Genomic DNA, 22,692 nt, shown 5'->3' on the forward strand with positions numbered 1-22,692 from the left:
AACTGCGCAGTAGCATCTCACTCCTTGTATGGATTATAAAAAGACGAGTGCAGAGTTTCATGTATTCACTTAGATTATGACAAGAGCAACCACTGCAAATTTGAATGTCAAAAAGCGACATTTAAAAAAATATCTGTCTGTTAGATAAAGCATAAATACAATGATATATTAGTCTGCATTTAATTATTGGATATGTTTGCTTTGCAATTGATTTTTTGCTTTGTCAATAAACCCTCTTAACTTCTAACATCATTGTCTGACAGACTATAAAACGCTACGAATTGGAGGCCTGATCTGTTCCAGCTTGTTGTTTATCGGAGGACTCGGCATTTTACTTTGTGAGTTCTGAAACCGCACGGATATATTATCCTGTATGGTAAACCTATGAAAGCATTTTAATTGTTTTTTAATTCCCAAATGAATGCTAATAAAAGAATCAGAGTGGTAATAAAGCTCAGTAACACATCCCTCTTTGCCCTCACAGATAACAAGTGCTCCATGAAGAACAAGTACGTTTTTTCTTCTCATATACTGACTGTGTTTGTCTATGTCTGTGTGTGTCTGTGTGTGTGTGTGTGTGTGTGTGTGTGTGTGTGTGTGTGTGTGTGTGTGTGTGTGTGCGTACTTGACTTGTTGCCCCTATCATTGTCTCCCTATTGTCTCTTTGTCTTTTTTCCCAAACTGCCGTGTGAACTGACGCCCCTCCCTCGTCTCTTACCTTGTAGAAAAGTGGAAGATGACAACAGTGAAATCTGATATGGTGCCTGACAAACCGGTTTCGGCCAGGAAGAAGAGCTGACGGGCATGCAGGGTGGAGAGATTTGGGTGTGTGGTGGGGGGGGGGGGGTTTGGAGGAAACACAACTGCTCAGATGAATATATCTGTAAAGACCCGTGCAAAGATATACCGCGTATGCAAGGTGTGAAAGCATGTATCCATTTTGTCGAAATCTGTACTGATATGTAAATGCTGGGGTCATTTATATTCACAAAGATGTTTATCCCTGAAAACACGTGGACCTTCTCGACATATTCAGTCTGTTTCAAAATGAGTTTAGTCATTACCATAATGTTGTATATTGTTACTGAAATAGTGCATTATTAGGAACACAGTGTCATGTTTAGTCATTATGGCCGGTTGTTGATAAACTAGCTAGATTCATCATGTGGTCAGCCATTTCAATATTGATAAGATTAGGGGAAAAATGGTTTTGAAAACTTTGGTGTTCACATCCAAAATGAAAATAAATGTTGCTATGTGGAACCAAATTGCTAATATTTCCGTGTTGTTTTTCACAGGTATATGATAAAGGGCAGCCTGTCGTACTCTATGACATTTAATGACTTTAACATTTATAACTGAGAAGGGCAGTTATTGATCTTGATTTCCCTATTCGGGCCTATAGCCTCCTAATTATTGCTATCGTAAATACATTGCTATACCAAACATTATCCTACATTATTACACTATAATTTGAAGTACAAACTAATTCGTTTTATAGTATACGCTAACTCGACAAACTTCGCCATCTTCGTTCTCGACAAGCAAACATTAATGCTTCACGCTCCTCCTCCTGGCTCTCAGTCCACCCGACTCTGGATCAGCCTCCACGCCCCGCTTGTCTTCAGCCTCACGCTCTTCACCGACAGAAACCGACCCGGGATCAGAATTCATGGACAAAACTCCAGCATTTCAAACTCAGCCCCCTTTTCTAAAATCAAACCAACCTGTTGAGTGCGACAGTGCTGTGAGCAGGGTGTTGGCGTACTGTGTGGAGAAAAGTCGCTAGTTTTGGGTCAGATATCCACCTTCTTCGGAGACATTTCCTCGTTTCTGTCGTTGCTAAATACACCGTGTTAGAGGTAAGTGTTGACAAAGAAAACATCTCAAATCTAACAGAATATCGTTCTCTAAAGTGTTTTCTTTATTTGAGAAAATCGGTCAATGAAGTTAAAATGTCCAATATGTACGCGTACGCATACTTTTAGCCCAATGGAGCACAATTTAGCTAACGTAAGTTTTTTTTTTTTTAATGATGAGCAAATAGCTTCTTAACATCTTTGTTTGTGATGGAAACTGTACTTAAATCTCTGTATTTATTATTAACTGGCCCATTAAGTAACATAAAACTCAAAGAGGCTCGAATTAAATATAGAAACGTAGTTTTTTTTTTTTTTTCAGAGACAAGTCCATCATTCTTTATAATGTGTAAGTACAATACAACATAGGCCTATGTCTGTACATACTGTAATGTTATCCGGCTGACATTTATACTCGAGCCAATCGGTGCCAGGACAATGGACCTGCACGCGCCCACGGGCCAACGTGCGTAACGGTAAGGGCACGTCTTCCTCCACGCGCTTTGAGCACACATGCTCATGTCAACATTTTTTGGCGTTTGACTACGCAGCAGGCTTTAAGTGCTCTATTTGACATTATAAAAAAAGGTTGTGTTGTGTCTGTTGGTACTTTAAGTTCTTGTTTTACCCACCAGATAGTCTGTATGTGTTTATATTTGATGCTGGCCTTGGCCTTCTTTCACTTGTAAAAAAAGATGAATAGATCATATTAGATAGAGAAGTTTTAAAGAACCTTCACGGGACAAATTATTCAAAGTCACCCCAGTTTGTGACATTTTACTCCTGATGCACAGTGCTAATGAAGACTTCCTGCAGTGGAATATTTTAATATTGTCATACTGTCACAGAGAGAAAAGGCAAGTTGATAAGAACACTGGTGATAATAGTGTTCTACTATGTGGCACAGGGACATATTGGGACAAGGACAGAAACATGAGACACCAAATTCTGCTGTACAATGTAGAACTGTAAGGGGAAGAAAGGAGTACGAAATATTGATCATTTGCTGGATTAATAAAGTTATTTATTCGAATACTTGCAGTCAAAAGCCTCAAAATGTACAGTGTAAAACAATCACATTTTCGGGGCTGTAACCTTCAAGAATTTGGCGTATTTACTTGATAAAGAATGTTAAAAATGAATTGGTAATCAAACTGTCGTCCATCAGTTTGTATTGACTTATTATTTTCAGCCCTAATGTAAAGCTGGTTTCCACATCATTTTGACACAGCTTATTAAAGTGTTAAGCAATTCACTGGCTATAAGATGATAGAGATGCATAAACAGTGTTTTTACATTATGAATGTGTTTCTGTGACCCCTGGTTACAGATACGGACTACACGTGGGTAAACAAGACGCCATAGGTAAACGTCAGGTTTTAGTGTACAAGGGGCGTAGAATGACCTTAGGCCAGAATGCACTGCAGTAGTAACATCTGTTGTGTTTTGGGCATGTGCTGCTGTGACCATTGGCATTCTGCAAAGCTAACATAATCCTTGGCAAGCTACACTTTGTCTGTCCTGGGACAAGTGGATGTCCTTTCTGTGGTGGTTTGTTCTAGTTAAAATGTCGGACATCAGTAACTGAAGTAGAACCAAACAGGGCACAGAAGGAAACCGAAACTCCTCGTCATAATAAATAGAGATTACTAATATACGTATATCACAGATTGATGATATTTAGCAGTGCAAGAGAAGATGCCTTTTAGTCTTCTTTGCGTTCATGAATTATACAGAGGCATTTGTGTTCACAAATGTGGATTAGTAACATTTCTGCCAAAACAAATCAATATTTTTGCAATGCAGCGCAGGAGTATGATTGCTTAGCAACAAACGGATTTGATTTCAGAGTGTCTTCAAAAAATGACACGCAAACTACAGCACCAAATGTGTTTTGGGATATTTTAGTACTCCGACATATACTGGGAGAATAGTTTGGGCTAACAAATGAGTGGCAAAGATACATTCACGCAATATACTCACACCTGTCTAACTGCAGGATAGCTACAGTATTTTGATTTACATGCACCTTAGTTCACCTTATGTGAGCACAGATTGTCAGAGACAGAGAGATGAGGCGGATAGAGATGAGAGATGTCACGGGGTGAGAGGCAGAGATGGAGGGAGGGAGGGGGAAGGAAGGTGGCGACAGACGGAGTTGTCTCGCCTCTCAGGAGACACAAATGTAGCTTGCTGTCCTCACCTCTCCTCACATGACCATAATCCCTAAAAAAAGACGACGAGTGTGAGTGAGGGAAAACAGTTGGAGGGGAGAGCGTTCTTAGACGAGACACACTTCCTCCTCACCTTTCCTCACTTCACTTTGGTGTCTCACAGACACAAATTTAGAAACCTCGACAAGAAGACATTGATTTCACTGTGACTGTGACCTTCAGTGCATTCCGTGTTTCACCACAAAGCTTTTGTTTACAACTCAGCAGAGACTTCTAACGCGAGAACCAGTCCAGATATTCTTATTTACACCTCATAGTTATGTTATAACCGTTAAACTCCAAACTGTAATCACCCGTGTTTTTAAGATATTCCCTGCATCATCTGTTGCAGGGATTTAAAAAGTTTGTTAGAGAAGCTGCCAGTCAATACGTGCGCTTGTTATTAGCTTGATGGGAGGAAGATGAGATGAAACGATGGAACTGTACTCCGTCCGTTGATCATGACTGCAGAGTGAGGAGCATGAAGTGTGTTGCTCGCCGCTCACTGTGAGAGCCTTGTGGTTGCCGTGTGTGAGTCATGGCTCGAGTATGCTCCACTCCCTCCTACCCTCTGTCTGTCTCTCTGTGTCCCTCCTCGTTCCCGCTCTCCCCCAACCGCACTCTCCCTCGTCTTCCTGCCTCCCTCTCTCCTTCCCCCAGGCTTAAGTACTTCTTCCTCTTTCTCTCCCTCTCTTGCTCACTCTTATTGCTCAACTTGATATCTTGTTTGTACTTTCTCCGTTCCCTTTCTTCATTAGTTAACTGCCTCCGCTGCCTCCCCACCACCCTCGGTCTTTATCTTTCTATCCCGAGTACTTATTTTTTCCCTTTACATAAAGGCTAGTAAAAAAAACAACACACTTGCATCTGTCGAAACCCATCTTGGTCCGTAGCTGTTAGATGCTATCACTTAGCTTTTCAGCAGCCACAGAGACAAATAAGTCTTATTTTTAATTATTTGAGAAACCCTCTGATGCCATGCACTTTATCAATCACATTTCCAGACATTCGGTTCCACAGAAACATCTTGTACTCTCGTCATGAAATGATGCATTTCTGAGTGTATTGGTAAAGTGAAGGGAGGAACAAGTTAAGATAAATTCATCAGACAAAAGCAGATAACTCACAGATTGCAAAGCAGGTTCACACTGTGTTTAGTCGACAACGCCAGAGACGTGTGTGTGTGACATAAAGGATGTGTTGCACACTGGAATTCAGTGCTGCTAATTTAGGAATAAAAAAATGCCACTGAGAAAAGACAGCTGTCTTTGTAGTGCAGTGAAGGAACACACACACACACACACTGTTGTCCAGCATTCAAACGGCCGGGTGGGGGAGTGGAAATAGCAACAGAGACTAAGTCACACATGCATGCTGTGCACACCACGTATCGTAACACACACAGTCACGTGCACACAAAATTGTATCTGTCTTTTGGGATACAGCCGCATTAAGACGACATCAAATATGAATTTAAACACACTTTGGTAAAGATGTTTTGATTTATTTTTAAACATGATGACAGGTCTTTGTTTCATACTCCTCATGTTCCAGGTTCCTTTGACCCTTCCCCCCCCCCCCCGACCCTGAACAGGATAAGTAGTTTTAAGAATCGATGGCTAACATTTGTTTGTTGGTGAACGCTTTTCCCTTTTTAAGGTGCAAATGTTAGTTAATCAAAGCACTTGACTGCGTACTGTGTGTACCTACTGGGTGTCTGTATGTGTGTTGTCACATTACTTAGTACCGAGGAAGTAAACTGGTGGCCTTTCTCTGCATGTGTGCACCTTGTCTCTCTCTGTGTGTGTATATTTGAGTTTGTGTGTTTTTGACACACATTTTGTCTATTGACCATCCACAATGACTTTCCCCTCTTATAATAGGATCTTTGGTTGTCCATTTGTGGTCCCCACAGCATTCCAAAAATTCAACAGCAACGTTTCATCCCTGATAATCAGCAGTTAATGTTTAATAGGAACTACTACCTAGAGAAGAAAGTCTGTATATAATATAAATGTAAATATTTAAACTTAGTAAGTACTGTACGGTACTTTGCTAGTACTGACTGATACGTAGATACATGTAAGAGTTGGGACTCTTTAGCGGCCCCTGCAGCTTATTGTGTAACCTTACTGTTGGATAAGATTGGAAGAGAAGAGTGGGGTGCAGAAGAGAAGGTGATGGTGTCTGAGCGTGAGACGGGCATAGAGCCTATGAAGGCCTGTGGCTCCAGGGAGTTTGTATGAGAATGGATAAATGAGTGGAAACAACTTAACGAGAGGAGAGGAGAGGAAGAGGGACATGCAGAGGTGTGTCAGAGATGGGAAGTAGTAGAGGAGAGTTTTAAAGAGGCTGGAGAGGATCGGAAAGAAGACGGCAGCTCATCAAAAGCAGGAGAGCACCGTGAAACAGTGGCGATTTGTAAAGCTTTTCACAACAAGTGGAAATGAGTATGAAAGAAGTAGAGGATGTGGAGACATTAGAGCATGAGACAAAAATGTAGAAAAGCAGTCCTAAAGACGGGAAGAAAAAGAGTTGAAAACAACAGAAAGAGGGACAGTTGGAGACGGGCAGTGTAGCATGACAGAGCCAGAACAGAAAACCCTTTATCCCTTCAAAGGGCTTCAAAGGGAACTTGTACAGACGGGAAAGTATACTTTTTACATAATATCTTCAGAATATAGCTTGTAATAATAAAGCTTCCTGTGGAATCCGCCTTCTTTGCAATCAGCCTAATTAGTTGATTTTTCAATTAGTAAATTGACAGAAAATGAAGCGGCAACTATTTTGATAGTCTATTCATTTATTAAGTCGCCTTTCAAGCAAAAAAGCCCCAAATCTGCCAGTTCCAGCCTCTCCGGTGTGAGTGTTCTCTGCGTTTCTTTGTCTTATATGCTGGTAATATGTTTGTATACTGACTTTCTTTAACGTTTGGACCGTTAATTGAACAAAACCAGTAATGTATGCATGTCACCGTGGACTCTGGGAAACTGTGATCTGCATTTTTCCACTACTTTTTCACATTTTACAGAAAACTATTTTTGTCAGTCAATCTGCAGATAAATGGGGAAAACGGTTAGTCGCAGGCCTGAACCAGTGACATTTGATATTGAATGTTGTGTTGAAGGAGCGCTTTGCTTTGTAAGCATGTTACATACACCATGCTCTACTCATCCACCAGGGTGCTCTTGGCTTCTTAATTAGCCATAAACCCAATGGTTTGAAAGCACACCTGCAGCAGTCACCTCCTGGCTCCGCCTTACACTAACATTTGCTTTAGAATATGATCTTCAAATAGGAACAGGGAGGCGCCACATACTTCATATTCCCCTCTCTGTTCCTCACACTATCCCATTCTCACGCTTCTCTTTCTCCCCTCTGCCTCCCCTTTCTAATAGTCTCACCCTCAGTTTGCCCCCTGTGTCTTCTTCTCTCTCGTGTTTCTGTCTTTGCCCTCCGTCTCTCCCTTCTCTCTCTCTCTACTCTCTCTACTCTCTGTGTGGCTTTCTCCTGAGGTAAACCATTCTGTAGTGGTTGTTGGCCTGTTTCCCGTCCTCTACATTCCCCCTGCCTCGCCTTGGGTTGCTGTGGAGAGGCACCAGGAGAGGTGCACTCGTCCTGCTCTTCTCTTTTCTTTTCTCCCTTTCCTACCACACTCCAAATACCAACAGCAGAGCAGGGAGACGCATTGTTTTACCCACATACTCCTTTATTGGGAGGTTACTGTTGTTGTGTGTCACTTAAAGATACTCTAAAAACTAAGCTACAAAAAGTACTACATGCTGGGAGCTGAATCTGTATAACATCTTCAAAAGTTTCATCCTATCAGATACACTGTCAGTCTCTTCTATAGAGCTTTTGTGCACGTTGTCACAAACACACGTGACGGCGTGTGAATGCCAGTTTGAAACGGGTATGGGTGTCTGTTTGCTCCTCGCTGTGGAGCGCTCCGAAGGGAAAAGCGCGATAAGTGGAAAGTCACTGCTGCGTTACTCGAGGTGTGTCTCCTCCCAGCACACGTTACCTGTGCTGCTGCTCACAGCGTGGACACAGAGTCCCTCAGGCAGTGTGTGGGATGTAATTGCGGCTGTCAGGAAATGTACTTGTTCATTAAGGATAATGAAAGTGGCATTATTTAAAATTCTGCCTCACCGTTAGCAGAAGCTCTGACTGGAAGTATTTAAGATGAGAAAGCTTTTTGTCAGCTTTTAATAATTAGCAGGCATTGGAAAAATAAAAATATCTCCCTTGACTGATGGAACTTCAAAAAGAAGCTTGGCGCTAACCATCCATACTCTAATGCTCGCTGTAAATTTAAAATAACATTACAGACAGGAATAGCTTTGGGTGAGTGCACTTTAATATTATTCTCATGGATTTTTTCATCAGCAAGTGAAAGCTTAGAAAGAGAAAGAAGAGCAATGTGGACAGTCGGAGCAGGTGACTACATGTACATAGGTACATACATACAGTACTGTACATTATAGGTAGAATACACCTGTAGAGAATTCAGCGACAACATTGAAATAAGAAGAAATGAAGCTTTCAGATGGCGGCGGCGTAATGCATTTTGCAGAGTGATTTAGTTCTCCTGTTGAGGCTCCATTAAAGCACTTTGTTCTCATCAACATCAGATCGAGTTTCTGCGTGTGTCTGAGTGTGAAAGAGAGCGGGAGAGACCACTTTGTGCCTTTCTAAATTTGATCAGATTTCTTTGTGTGTGCTTCAGAGGGAACGGATGCACGTACTTACGTGTGTGTGTTTTAGTCCCTTTGGTGCTCCTCAGAAAACACACAAAGGCTGGATGTTGCATCAGGTCTCTGTTGACATGTGGCTAGTGCGAGCCAGCTTGGAGTACTGTAATCAGCTTTCTAACATGCACACACACACATACACATACACATTACAATTTGATTATGTGTGCCATTGGGACTGAAGATAATGTTATTAACCCCATTTTGATACAACTAGAGTCTTGCTCTAATGGCCGGCAAAGCACTACAGTTAGTAGTTAATGTTTTCAATCGATGTGCAAGCCTTCAAGTCAAAAGTAAAGGCACACTTTTTGTAAATACAAGTTTTTGTATCTTTTCCGCTGAGGATTTTTGCTGTGGTAACTAACTTAGAATGTAAAGCTGTATACAAAACTATTATTAGTCATGAAGCGAGTTACCTCCTCGATTGTCTGATGATGTCTGTGTTTGCATTTATCTCTGCAGGTAAACAACCTCGAGCGTAAAGATGTCAAAGATCGGTGCTTTGGTGTTGATGACACGTGAGTAAAACTCTTTAATCAGTCATTCTTTAAAAATCCTCTGTTACATTAGTAACTTCCTCTTTATAGAAGCCAAAGAGTAAATCTATTTCATTCAGTTTTAGTCAACCAGAGAGTCGCATAACAACACAATTAAAGGGAGAGAAAGAGGTGAATATACCAAAATATAACAGGAAATGAAAACAGATAAAACATATCCTAATCAGGAGGCCGGAATGTCGCACTAAGTACTGGTGATCTGTTTGCTCTACTTCCTCTTCACAGAGGACATTCTGCCTGCAGGTCTGTCTTCCTCTGCACATTGCTGAAGTATTTGCATTTTTGTGTCACTATGTAACACGTCCAAAGTCAGACAAAAAGCAGCAGAGTGGATGAGTTGTGAGAGAGATAATCTTGTCACTGCCTGTCTGGTTGACCCTTCACTTGAGATTTTTAACTGTCTGGACGTTTGATTGTGTAGAAATCCCTAGTAAGATGGAAAATGATGTGCTGTACAATTACAGTGAGCGTGACGACATCCACAGCTCCTTCAGGTGTTGTAGAAGAGGAAAGATGGGCTGGATAAGGAGAAGAAGAGATAAAACAGCCAGAGTATTATGTCATGTTTTTAAACAGATCTGGATTTTCAATAAATGCAACAAAGATTTAAGAGCTTTTTAAGAGCTGTTTGATTCATCGATACTGACAGTTTCATTTGTCAATGAGTCTAAATAACAGACATAAAGTAGAATGAAAAGTAAAATGCTTTTGCAATATTAAGTGCACAAAATCAATATGAGTGCAAGTACTTTTTTTAACGCTCTTTCAAACCACATGAATCTATAATTTTCATCATCAGTGGGATATTTTTGCTTTTCCACCCTCATGATCCCTAATAAACAAAAGGAGAGGCCTCAGGTTTCACTGTTTTGTAATGTTTGACTCTTTCTGAACTCTTGCAGTTGTGTCCCTGGTGTTTGCGGAAGAACAGAACTGTAAGTAGACTAATGTGATGTTTTTTCCCTTAGTCAGCCAACCAACTACTGTAAATATTTGGGTAATACGGTTAATATGTTTCATCCAAAAGAGGATATATCTCTATTATATTATTATATGATCCAATCTACATTTTTATCTTAAAATTCTGAGATAAGATAACCATAAGAGCCATGTCTTTACTTTTGTTTATTAAAATTGAGTGAAATGTCACTTTTATGTTGAAATGTATTGATTATGTCATCTGCTAGATAATCAAACTAGGCCACAGTGTTTCATCCTCTTACTTTGAACTGTTGACTTTTTTATATCACTGCCTCTGATATGTGGATGTTTCTGCATATCCTCATTTATCTGCTGCTCAAACCAACTTTCAACTGACCCCAATTATTTCTGTTTCTGCAGTGGAAGAGGACCCATTTACCTTTGGTAATCTATTCTTTTCTTAAGTAATATTTTCACTATCATTGAGAAGGTAGCGGCCTTTAGAAGCTGATCTGTATCATTAACATAAAGGGCTGTAAATCACTTTTAAAAACTCACTTTTTTCATGAATATGAAGGTGTTTCCCATTTAATTTGCTTGCATGTTTCTTTGCTCAGATGCATTCGTTTTTTTTACATTCATTTTCATACGGTAACCCTTTCTGCAGACTACCACAGGCTGCGTGTCGGAGGCCTGATTCTAGCTGCTGTCCTCTGTCTCATTGGCATCACCATCCTGTTCAGTAAGATGCAAATCATGCACACACCCTTATCCACACATACGGGGTCATAAACTGCCTCAAACAACTCACAAACACACAGATATAAAGAAAGCCAACTGTTCTTCTCTCTTTTTCCAGGTGGCCACTGCAGGTGCAAGTTCAACCAGGACAAGAGGTGATCCTTCATACAGTTAAACATTAAAACATTTGTGTAGTTGGTGTGGAAACTCTAAACTAGGAACACTTTACATTTAATATATATTGTAAAAACAGTATATTTTACCAAGTTACTGTTTTCCTCGTCCTTTACTCTCTCTTTTCTTCTCTTTGCAGAAGGAGGACAGGAAGCAATGCTCAGCAGATGCTCTCCGACCAAGGTAACTTTGTTCCTCTACCAGCTCTTTAACTCTTTGCCTTCTACATCTAAAAGAAAACCAGCACCTAAGACAAGGTTGATGGCTTTTACTTCTTTAATACAACTCAGTTCCACTGATATATTTATTAATCGACAAAGGAAACTCCATCTGCAGTTGTGGTTTACTGTAGAGCAGAGGTCTTTAACAGGGGGTCCGCGGAGGTTCTGCAGGGGGTCCGCAAAATATTTGGTTGATTAGACAATTTTTTATTTATTTTTTTCCAAACATGAATTTGTCCATTATTTTAATATTTCAGTATTGTATGCAAGATAACAGGTATGTTTATGCATCATCAATGTGAATAGCTTGTATGCATGACTATCATGCAATTGACAGACCATGTTGATATTGGCATTGGTATCAGCTGACAAGGTATGTTTATAAATGGCAGTGGCACGGCCACCCTACGCACTGTACCTTGCACATGTTTAAAATAAAAACATGAATATATGAACCTGTGTATTATTTGAATAGCTTAGTATTGAATGTACAATAAAGAGGTATACACGGTACTAGGCCCATTTAATATAAAACACAATTTTATACTATATATAGTCGGGGTCCCTGCTCCATCTCTCTATCAGTTTGGGGGTCCTTGCCCTGAAAAATGTTGACGACCCCTGCTGTAGAGCATCAATGACAACCGCTAAAACCAGCAAATAGATTTTTTTCCTTTTCACATCGCCACAATTTAATTATTCAAAATAGATAAACCTGTCGTCCCACTTCTACAATAAATGTTTTTTTGGCCATCCTCCCCTAAGATTAAAAAAAACAATGCTGCATATGTATTAAGACATCTGTGTCAAAATAACAGGTTGTTATCCCTCCTAAGATTGCATCACCCAGTTGGCGTCCTGCTAAGGTCTAAAGTTATATTTACTCTGTCCATCTGTTTCACTGTAAACGGCCTCGTGTCACACACACACTTACAAACACAGTATGGAAATGTCCCGTAGTGCTGGACTCCGATGCCGTGGACCTCGCTGTTCAACAGGTGGTGGGACTCTGGGTGTCCGGCATGCAGAGAGGGAAGTAGGGAGAGGTAGAGAGAGAGTGGCGTGAGGCAACCATACTCTTTTTATGACTCCGCGACAGTCCTGGAATTATGTTTTTCGGGTGGTACGTCCCTCCGTCCCATTCTCTTGAAGCAATATCTCAGGAACATCTTGAGGGAATTTCTTTACATTTGGCACAGACGTGGTCAGAGGTCAAGGTCACTGTGACCTCACAAAACACGTTTTTCACCATAACTGAAGAATTAATGTGCAATTATGACAATTTCACACAGATGTGATAGGATAAAATTATGAAGTAATGACATTTTGGACATACATGGTTGTAAACTGCAACTTGACTGGTTAGCAGAGGCATACAACCGTTCATTATTCTAGTTTTATGTTAAAAGATGCCCTCTTGAAAATCTGCAGATATTCATAAATGTGTAGCCTATCTCATGCCAGATGATGGTGCTAATGATGACAGATGCTCCTTGTTAAGATGAAATACACAGGTGGCCCATATGGAAAAACACTGTGTGTGGGGTGTATATACACAACTCAGCACGGGCCCACACTGCACTGGCAATTTCCACATGCATGTGCACATGCTCTCTGTCTGTCTCTGTCTCTCTCTCTCTCTCTCTCTCTCTCTCTCTCTGTGTGCTCATTATCTGAGAATAAGTGGCAGTGGGTTAAGTCTTCACCTCAATCTTCACGTACACAGAATGATATCGTATATCATCACTGCCAATCAGGCTTAGATATTAGCCTCACCTTTCATGAAGAATTTACGTTGCTAATATGTTAATGATTGTCATTTTGTTTGTATAACCCAGTGTATCATGTTACTGATCACATTTTCAAGCAGCAAATTAACCATCTGAATTTTGGGAACTCCCCTTCCTGTCTGTCTGCAGGTCGTTCCGGCGAATGCTAGATGTCAACCAGAACACACACTGACTTCCCGAACCTACAACCAACAGATAAGATGGAAGAGCAGCAGCGGGATTTGATACATCCATTATTATTATTGTTTAAGAGCAACAGAAAGTAGTCTGTGTGAACTGGCTGTGAGGTGTGATGCTTTCTGCCAGTTAACTAAGCTACCGATCAGCAGCCTGCACCTTCACACATACACACACACACACACACACACACACACACACTTGTATACACAAGTTGTCACTTTCATCTCAATCAACTGAACAATTTTTGGTATTTAGAATTTGAAGAGGCTTTGCCATGAAGAAACTATAATATAAAGCCTTTTGAGAATTTATTCTCTAGCTCATGCTTTGTCATTCACGGTTTATTGTTCTGAAAGTGACCCCATACAACAGTTAACACAAAATTATTACCAAAAAATTCCTCAAGTTTCCGTCAATGTCTCACATTACTTCTGTTCTCTGTATTGTGTCTGTAAGGTAAACATCGATGTAGATATTAGTCGCGTACTGTGACCAACCTAACCCGCTGTCCATGCTTTCATGTCACATATGTATATGAAATCCACATAGTCACGAGTGTTTAGAGTGCTGTTGTTAATTCATGATAATCTGTTAATTCCCATGTTTAGCTTTATGGAGGAAAGTAGTGGATTGCACTGTTCAGATACACAGCAAAACTCTGTCATGTTTCTATAAAAGAACTATTGAAACCAACAACTATGAACTATGGGATATTATTTGTGTGTCTGTGTGTGGGTGTGGGTGTGAAATGGGGGTGGGCTACTACCGACCTCCCTCTCCAACAGTGGCCCAGTGATGGAGCGGCCATGTTTGAAACATTGCTGCCTGTGAGATTGATGGATGATATTTCATATCTGATGCTATAAATACCCAGAGAGTAGGTCTGACAGACAAGAGCGATGCGGGGATAGATGCAAGAAAGATAGAAATCTACTGAAAAAGTGAACATTGGTGGTTGTTTGAGAGAACCAGAACAAAATGGCTGACCCAAGTATCTTAAAGTATTGAGTGCAACAAGAAATTAGTTAGAAGTCATTGTGGGTTCAGGTTCAGGGCTTTGCTGAGTGATGTCTTGCAACCTGTCTTAAACCTTAGGAGCTCTGTCTTAGCAATATTTATTTTTAAAAAGTTGTGCAAAAAGAACTAGCAGGTTCAGCTGAATCAGCGTGCTGTGTGCAAATTTCAGTGTGCGCATGAAAGTTGCAGACTAATCTTGGAAAAAGGAGGAAGGTGATTTTATACATGGTCCAGAACAGCAGGTATGTTGGTGATGGGTGAGAAGTTGTACGCTTTAAAGGTCAATGTTTATGTGTCTATGTTAGGTCATTCTTTTGTTCCACACATACACAACCCGAAGAGAAAAGTCTAGTTTCTCTTTCTACGGTCCATTTGGCCATTATGAAGAAGTATCATGGTAATACCATAATTTTAACTCCCAAATTATCACAGTATTTCAATGATGCAAAAATACTATGATACTGTAGCCTACTATTATAAAATACCACGAGCAAGCACAACTGGCATTGAATGAACAGTCGTCTAATTTAAACAGAAGGAACAAAAATACACATGATTTGTTGGCTTCAACAAAAAACTCTATTCATTCACCACTTGCAGGGTGTCACCATGAGATGGCGCTACCTCCACAAAAACACATTCAGGCTATATTGTTGTTATTTCTTCTTCAAAGAGATGGTTACATAGGCCTCAGTGCTTTAGAAAGGCTTTCTTTAACTTGGCCAATACAAACCCAAGACAAAAGCTTTACACAAGAAAGAGGCCCAACAAACAAACCTGTCGGCTTTGGGTCAGGTTGTTGATCACTAGCTGATAAATAGGCTAGAGGTGGGTTACTTGGACACAGCCAGCCAGGCTCCTCTGCCTACAGTCTTATGTTAAATTAGCCAGCTGCTGATGGTAGTTTCATATTTCTAACACAAATATGAGAGGGTCATCATAAATTGTCTTCTAACTCTTAGCAAGAAAGCGAATATGCTTATTTCCCAAAAATGTTGAACTATTTATTTAATGTGCACAAACAATTATACACAAGAGTTAATGTTCAGCAAGTAAAGTTTAATTTCAGGTACTGTAAAGCATTACAATCTCTTGCAGAAATTGGCCTAGCAATGTGCGTTGGTAATAGTTGTGCATGAGTAAAACATATCTTATTGAAGGAAGAGAAGCAGAAACATGCATAGATTTTAGGATTATTTTAAAATGATTTCAGACTCATCATATTAAAATAATAACAGACATATTCACTAGAATCCTCTGTTTATGTCCAAGGGACATTCACCCCAGTGACTTCCACCTCACACAGTGTCAGGTACTCCCGTCTTCCAGGAATCACAATGTTTACGTAACGGCCTTCCATCCCGCTACACTCAAAGGTTGTGGAGGCCCCAGCTGACATAGACGAGATGACAGCACATCTGACGAAAAAGAAAACAGAATTATGAGTAAAACTACATCACAAGACAAAAAACTCTGCTTAGATCTCACCACTGGATCAATTATAGATACCGATGATGCTGTTGGAGTGAAACATAGGTTTCTGTTAGGAAATCATGTACTTATCCAGTACACTGATTTCCTGTAACTTACACAAGCAATGTAAAATGTTGAAATATAATATAAAACAGAAAGTGGGGTTACTTGGGATTAGTGTTGCCATTGTCATCGAGGGAATTTCCAATGCGGATCTCAGCACCATTGATCCTTTGATGGCAACAATCCTTTCTGTTGGTGATGGTGACGGTGTCGACTTCATACGTATTCAGAAGGTCCAGTCTCCACCATGGTTTCATGTCATTTTGTGTATGGCTACAGGAGCCCTCGGAAGCCTTGCTAGCACGGTTTCCGTCAATGGCCCCAGAAGCGGGGCCATTAGGGCGGGTGGAGGACTGAGTCACTTTTCCACCTCTAGCAATATTAGGTCCTAGATAAAGTCACAAAAGTTATTATTAAAGATTGGGGAAGGCACAGAAATATTACATGTTTTGATCTGACCAAAGCCACCAAATAACAGGCAATCAGCATATTTGAGTGCACTTCTACTGTGACTGTCTGCTCAAAGTTATCTATTTGACACTTTATTTGGTACAAATAATAACAATAATAACAATATAAAATAACACCAGTTGGAGCAGTGTTTAATTATGAAATGTGATATTGAAGATAGACTAAGAAAGGCACACATATTACATATGTCTATGTACTACAATTGGAATTCATTGGGGAAAATATCAATAAATTGATTGAACTACTTAAAAGAGTAGTCTCACCCAAATTGCCAATTGTCTGTCCGAGAACATTCACCCCAGTGACTTCCACCTCACACAGTGTCAGGAACTGTCGTCTTCCAGGAATCACAATGTTTACGTAACGGCCTTCCATCCCGCTACACTGAAAGGTTGTGGAGGCCCCAGCTGACATAGACGAGATGACAGCACATCTGACGAAAAAGAAAACAGAATTATGAGTAAAACTACATCACAAGACAAAAAACTCTGCCTAGATCTCACCACTGGATCTATTATAGATACCGATGATGCTGTTGGAGTGAAACATAGGTTTCTGTTAGGAAATCATGTACTTATCCAGTACACTGATTTCCTGTAACTTACACAAGCAATGTAAAATGTCCAAATATAACATAAAACAGAAAGTGGGGTTACTTGGGATTAGTGTTGCCATTGTCATCGAGGGAATTTCCAATGCGGATCTCAGCACCATTGATCCTTTCTAGCAATATTAGGTCCTAGATAAAGTCACAAAAGTTATTATTAAAGATCGGGGAAGGCACAGAAATATTACATGTTTTGATCTGACCAAAGCCACCAAATAACAGGCATTCAGCATATTTGAGTGCACTTCTACTGTGACTGTCTGCTCAAAGTTATCTATTTGACACTTTATTTGGTACAAATAATAACAATAATAACAATATAAAATAACACCAGTTGGAGCAGTGTTTAATTATGAAATGTGATATTGAAGATAGACTAAGAAAGGCACACATATTACATATGTCTATGTACTACAATTGGAATTCATTGGGGAAAATATCAATAAATTGATTGAACTACTTAAAAGAGTAGTCTCACCCAAATTGCCACTTGTCTGTCCGAGAACAGCCAACAAGACAACGACCACAGCTGGAGAAATCATCCTGTGGAGCAAGTTCATAATGTTATTAAACCTATGCATGCATTTCTACACACACATACATTAATATACATAATACGCAAATACATTTTTAAGAACTCCACCATAGCAGGCTAAATTAAAGCTGTGTATCTGTTAATAATCCGGGGTAGAAATCAAAAAGTTAGTTAGGCTAACTTTTTATCACAGCACAACTACGACAATTACTACTTCACTGTAATTCAAGTTGTATCTGTTACACCGTACCATGAAATAGTCTTGATGAACTGTGTGGATCAGCAGAAAGGCAATCGGCTGCAACAGCGAAAAACAAATACTAACAAGCTCATGGTGGATGACTTCTGCGTCATTGAGGATTCTCTACCTACAGTTAGGTGTGTGAGGACTTTCCGCCGAATATGACTAGAAATGTATTTGTGATACGTCAAGTGTAGTGTAAAGTTGTACCTGATTAAGTTAATCTTTTTCCTGACAAAATTACAAATGTAAAAATAAAGTTGATCAGCAATTTGACCACAGACCTACCTTGTAGCTCTCTTGCACCCTGGAAGCAGCTTTGATCTGCATGCATGGAAAGCAATTATTTTTATACTTTTGTGCAAAGAATGATTGACAACTGCTTGATGTTATAAATGGCCTTGTCAAATAATACGTGTTGTTTTTGTATCCCATTCAAATGCCAATGTGCTTGTCTAACCATAATATTGGTCTTGAGGGCACACAGATAGGGCACACCCTGTGTTTGCTCAAATAATGGATGAAGTTTGTGACAGGTAACAGAGTCAATCTACACCTACAGAGTTCTGGTGCAAGACATCAGTAGAGATGTATCTGTTAAAAATTAAATGAAATACAATGAAAAAAACAGAAACAAATCTATTTTAAGATTTTTAAATGCAACAACTCTAAATAAACGTAAACATAAATAATTTGAGTATACTGACTGAATTGTGCTCAGTATGCCTTTGAGAATCAAACCGCAGGCATTGATCCTGTTGGAGGATGTAGTTTGGGTTGGTATTGAACGGTACTGCATTGCAGAGAGAGATGTTACTGCCATTACGCCCACCGCCTGCACATTATAGCCTTCATGAAGGTTTTATTCCAGGACTGTTGTATTACAATAAACTGTCTATAATACAACAGTCCTACAATAGTCAGTATCAGTTGTTTCCCCTGGGAACTTGTTTTTTTTTTAACTTGGTTTTTCTGTATTTGGTTGGGTTTTCTGCCATTGCAGCTTATTTAAATTTTTTAGAATGTGTTGTTCGTGTTTGATTGCATTGCCTGTATTTGATTGTATTTTCCATATTTACAGTGTGTTTTATTATGTTGCCAATGTGATGTGAACTTGATGACGATGTTTTTTCTGAGCTGTTAGGGCCACACCTTAATGTAGTTTTAGTTTCCTTGCCATATCCGCTTTAACTCTATTTTAACCATAGTGTAGTTACAATAACCCTAATCCTTTTCTAAACTTAACCACACCTTTGCAAGCACATATGAAAAACAAATAAGAAAACGTTGTATAACAGTATGTGACGCCTGTAGTCAGGTGATAATTTTGTTCTGTAAAGAACAGGGAAATAATGAGACGGGCAACAGGGAGTGTGCTGATCTGCTTGACCTCATTATAGACATGATTTAAAAACACATAAACATTTCTGAGTTACACAATCTCAAAACAGTCGGTGTAAAGCCGTCTCTTTCTACAGATCAGTATAGGAAATCCCATTAGCAAAATACTAATCTTAAACTTAAAAAACTGCATTGAACACACACTTAAACAAACAACTTTTAACATGACAGCCGCCATACCAAATAATTAACATCACAAGGTAGTCTCAAAATAAGACTGTGATTGGTTCGAAGAAATACAACAAGCAAGAGCATTTGTTCCCCCCTGTAGTAGAATGATAATGTGTCGAGCCAGACCTTTCTTTAGCGCTAACACAGTGATTTTGCATTTAACTTTTTAAAATAAATGTTATTGACATGATAGGGTTTCTTTCTCAATATTGGAGTAATTTTTGTTCAAAATGTGGGTGCTGTGCAGAGGAAGAAGTCAAGAATTATAGGAACTAGAAAATGTCATGTGGCTACTGCCCAAACATGTTGCAATATACGCCAATATTACCAGTAGTAAGATGTATCATTGAGGTTCATTTAAGATATCGCTTCTCTCATTTCTGCATTTCACATTCATACTCTTGGAAATGACGGTAACACAGTGAAATTAGTTCAATTCATTAAATTAAATTTCTTCATAAAAACAGTATTAAACTGACAAATCTTTAGTCAAAAAAGTAAAACAATAAAATGACTTATGAATACAAAAAATGGCATATCAACTACATGCAGATGGCTTGTAATGACAGGAAAAGCACAGGTGTAATTATTACCATACAAGGTGGTTACACCTGTGCTTTTTCTGTCAAAACATGTCTGACTGCTTGAGAGATATGTCTGTGTCCTAGACAAGCTCTGTCTCCCCCTAGTGGACACCGTATATTTCAGAATCAGAACCATTTAATTGTCAAAGTATGTTGCACATACAAGGAGTTTGACATAGTGGATAGTGTAAAATATTAAACAATCAACACAGTGCAAAAAATTGAAACATATTAAAATTTACAATAAAATATAAAATATAGTGCACAGACAAACAGATAATAGTACTTTAAACAAGTATAATGTAAGTGTAATGTAAACGTGTCAAGTGTATTTAAATATAGAAACATAGAAGGGATGTGCAGGGGAGTGTACCGGTAGGAAATTGTCCTGGGATGACAGAGTAAGTGGGGGTCCCGGGCTTTGTTGATGAACCCGAAGACAGGAAAAAACTGTTCAAGTGGCCTGAGTGTTATGGTCGGTTTATCCTGGACCCAAACGCAGACACCGGGACAGCAGAGTAGGTGAAAAAAAAGGGTTTTATTTTGCTTGTCTGTGGAGCCGGTGGAGCATGCAGGTGAAGCATGCAGGTGGAGCAGCGAGGCGGTGTGTGCGGCGGCGTCTGGGCGGCGACGTGGCACGGGACTCGCCCTGAGTTGAAGGAACAATCTGGCGATGAGACTGCAGGAAGCCGGGGTATTTAAGCTGAAGGTGATGATGGTGTAATTGTTGTCAGGTGAGGAGATGAGCCCAGGTGCCGGATGATTGCAGCCGCACTCCAGCCACACACACACACACACACAGACAACAGAAGGGAGACAAGCTGAGGTCACAGAGGACTGGAGGAAACTGGCTTGAGCAGTGAGACGTGGAAGGTATGATGGACCTTTAAAGAGGCTGGGAGTTTGAGCCGGATCGCAGAGGGATTGATGACCTTGTCCACCTCGAAGGGTCCGACAAACCGGAGTGCCAACTTGCGAGATTTTACTTGCAGAGGCAAGTCCCGAGAGGACAGCCATACTTTCTGGCCTGGACGATAGGTGGGTGCAGGAGCTCTGTGACGGTCAGCGATGCGTTTGTTCCAGGTGGCCGAACGCTGGAGCGCCGACTGGACCTCTCTCCATACCTGTCGGCACCTACGGAGGTTGGCCTGGACAGTTGGTACCGCTATTTCCCCTTCTTGGGCCGGAAACAAGGGCGGCTGATACCCTAAGGAGGCCATGAAGGGGGACATGCCAGTGGCGGTGCTCGTGAGGGAGTTGTGTGCATATTCGACCCACGGCAAGTGTACGGACCAGGAGGACGGGTGGCGAGCAGTGACACAACGCAGAGCCGACTCCAAATCCTGGTTGGCCCGTTCCGTCTGGCCGTTGGTCTGAGGATGGTAGCCCGAAGAGAGACTGCCGGTGGCACCCAGCACCCGACAGAAAGCCTTCCAGACCTGTGACGAGAACTGCGGCCCTTGGTCAGACACAATATCCAGGGGAATGCCGTGGAGTCGGAAAACATGGAGAACCAAGAGGTCAGCAGTCTCCATGGCCGAAGGCAATTTGGGGAGGGGGATGAAATGCACCGCCTTGGAAAACCGGTCCACAATGGTTAAAATGGTGGTATTGCCACCAGACGGGGGCAGGCCCGTGACAAAATCCACTGCGATGTGAGACCAGGGATGGTGGGGGATAGGCAAAGGCCGCAACTGACCAGCCGGGGTTTGGTGGGATGCCTTGCTGCGAGCACAGACTGAACAGGCTGACACAAATGCACGGGTGTCTCCGGACATGGATGGCCACCAGAACCGTTGGCGAATGAAGGCGAGCGTGCGGTGGAAACCAGGATGGCAGGTGAGTTTCGAGGAGTGTCCCCATTGTAGTACCTGGGATCTGACTGCGTCCGGTACAAACAAACAGTTGGGAGGACCACCACCTGGATCTGGCTGGGAGCGCTGGGCCGTCTGGACGAGAGACTCAACTCCCCATGTGACAGCGGCCAACATGCAGGAGGGGGGAAGAATGGGTTCAGGCTCGAAGGGGGTTCTCTCCGTGGTGGACTGCCGAGAGAGAGCATCGGGCTTGATGTTGCGTGAACCAGGCCGGTAGGTGAGTGTAAAATTGAACATTCCCAGGAACAACGCCCACCGAGCCTGTCGAGAGTTCAGTCTCTTGGCAGAGTGGAGGTAAGAGAGATTCTTATGGTCTGTCCAAACGATGAATGATTGTTCAGCTCCCTCCAACCAGTGCCTCCACTCCTCGAGTGCGAGAACCACTGCCAATAGTTCGCGGTTTCCCACATCATAATTGTGCTCTGCGGGGGACAGGCGCCGGGAGAAAAAGGCGCAGGGGTGCATCTTATGATCCTGGGGAGACCGCTGGGAGAGGACGGCCCCGACTCCAGAATCCGAGGCATCCACCTCCACAACAAACTGCAGAGAGGGATCAGGATGAATTAATACCGGGGCAGTAGTGAACAGCTGTTTGAGGGAGGCGAAGGCAGTGTCAGCCTCTAGAGTCCATGTAAAGGGAATGGCAGTGGAGGTAAGTCGCGTGAGAGGGGTAGCCACCCTGCTGTAATTGCGGATAAACCGTCGGTAAAAGTTGGCAAACCCCAGGAACCGCTGCAACTGTTTCCGAGTGGTGGGAGTAGGCCACTCTGCCACTGCCTGAACCTTTGCTGCATCCGCCCTCACCTGCCCCGGCTGGATGATGAATCCAAGGAAACTCA

General features: G+C 41.3%; 1 protein-coding gene across 2 annotated transcripts; it reads left to right on the top strand.

Moving 5' to 3' along the window:
- Window positions 1–1,654: 1,654 nt before the first annotated feature.
- Window positions 1,655–14,109, top strand: LOC142938212 (phospholemman-like). Of its 2 annotated transcripts, XM_076081470.1 has the most exons (9): window positions 1,655–1,862; window positions 2,182–2,208; window positions 9,292–9,347; window positions 10,289–10,321; window positions 10,728–10,751; window positions 10,975–11,049; window positions 11,167–11,203; window positions 11,362–11,405; window positions 13,363–14,109. In XM_076081470.1, exons 3-9 carry the CDS (start codon window positions 9,314–9,316, stop codon window positions 13,380–13,382), a joined length of 267 nt encoding a protein of 88 aa, XP_075937585.1. In that variant the 5' UTR covers window positions 1,655–1,862; window positions 2,182–2,208; window positions 9,292–9,313; the 3' UTR covers window positions 13,383–14,109. The 2 variants fall into 2 exon arrangements, with proteins under 2 accessions (XP_075937585.1, XP_075937584.1); XM_076081469.1 differs by lacking the exon at window positions 2,182–2,208 and having other exon boundaries at window positions 1,660–1,862.
- The last annotated feature ends 8,583 nt before the right edge of the window (window positions 14,110–22,692 follow it).

This window comes from Anarhichas minor, unplaced genomic scaffold (genome assembly GCF_050575085.1).
Source record: "Anarhichas minor isolate MPS153535 unplaced genomic scaffold, ASM5057508v1 ptg000080l, whole genome shotgun sequence".
NCBI lineage: Eukaryota > Metazoa > Chordata > Actinopteri > Perciformes > Anarhichadidae > Anarhichas > Anarhichas minor.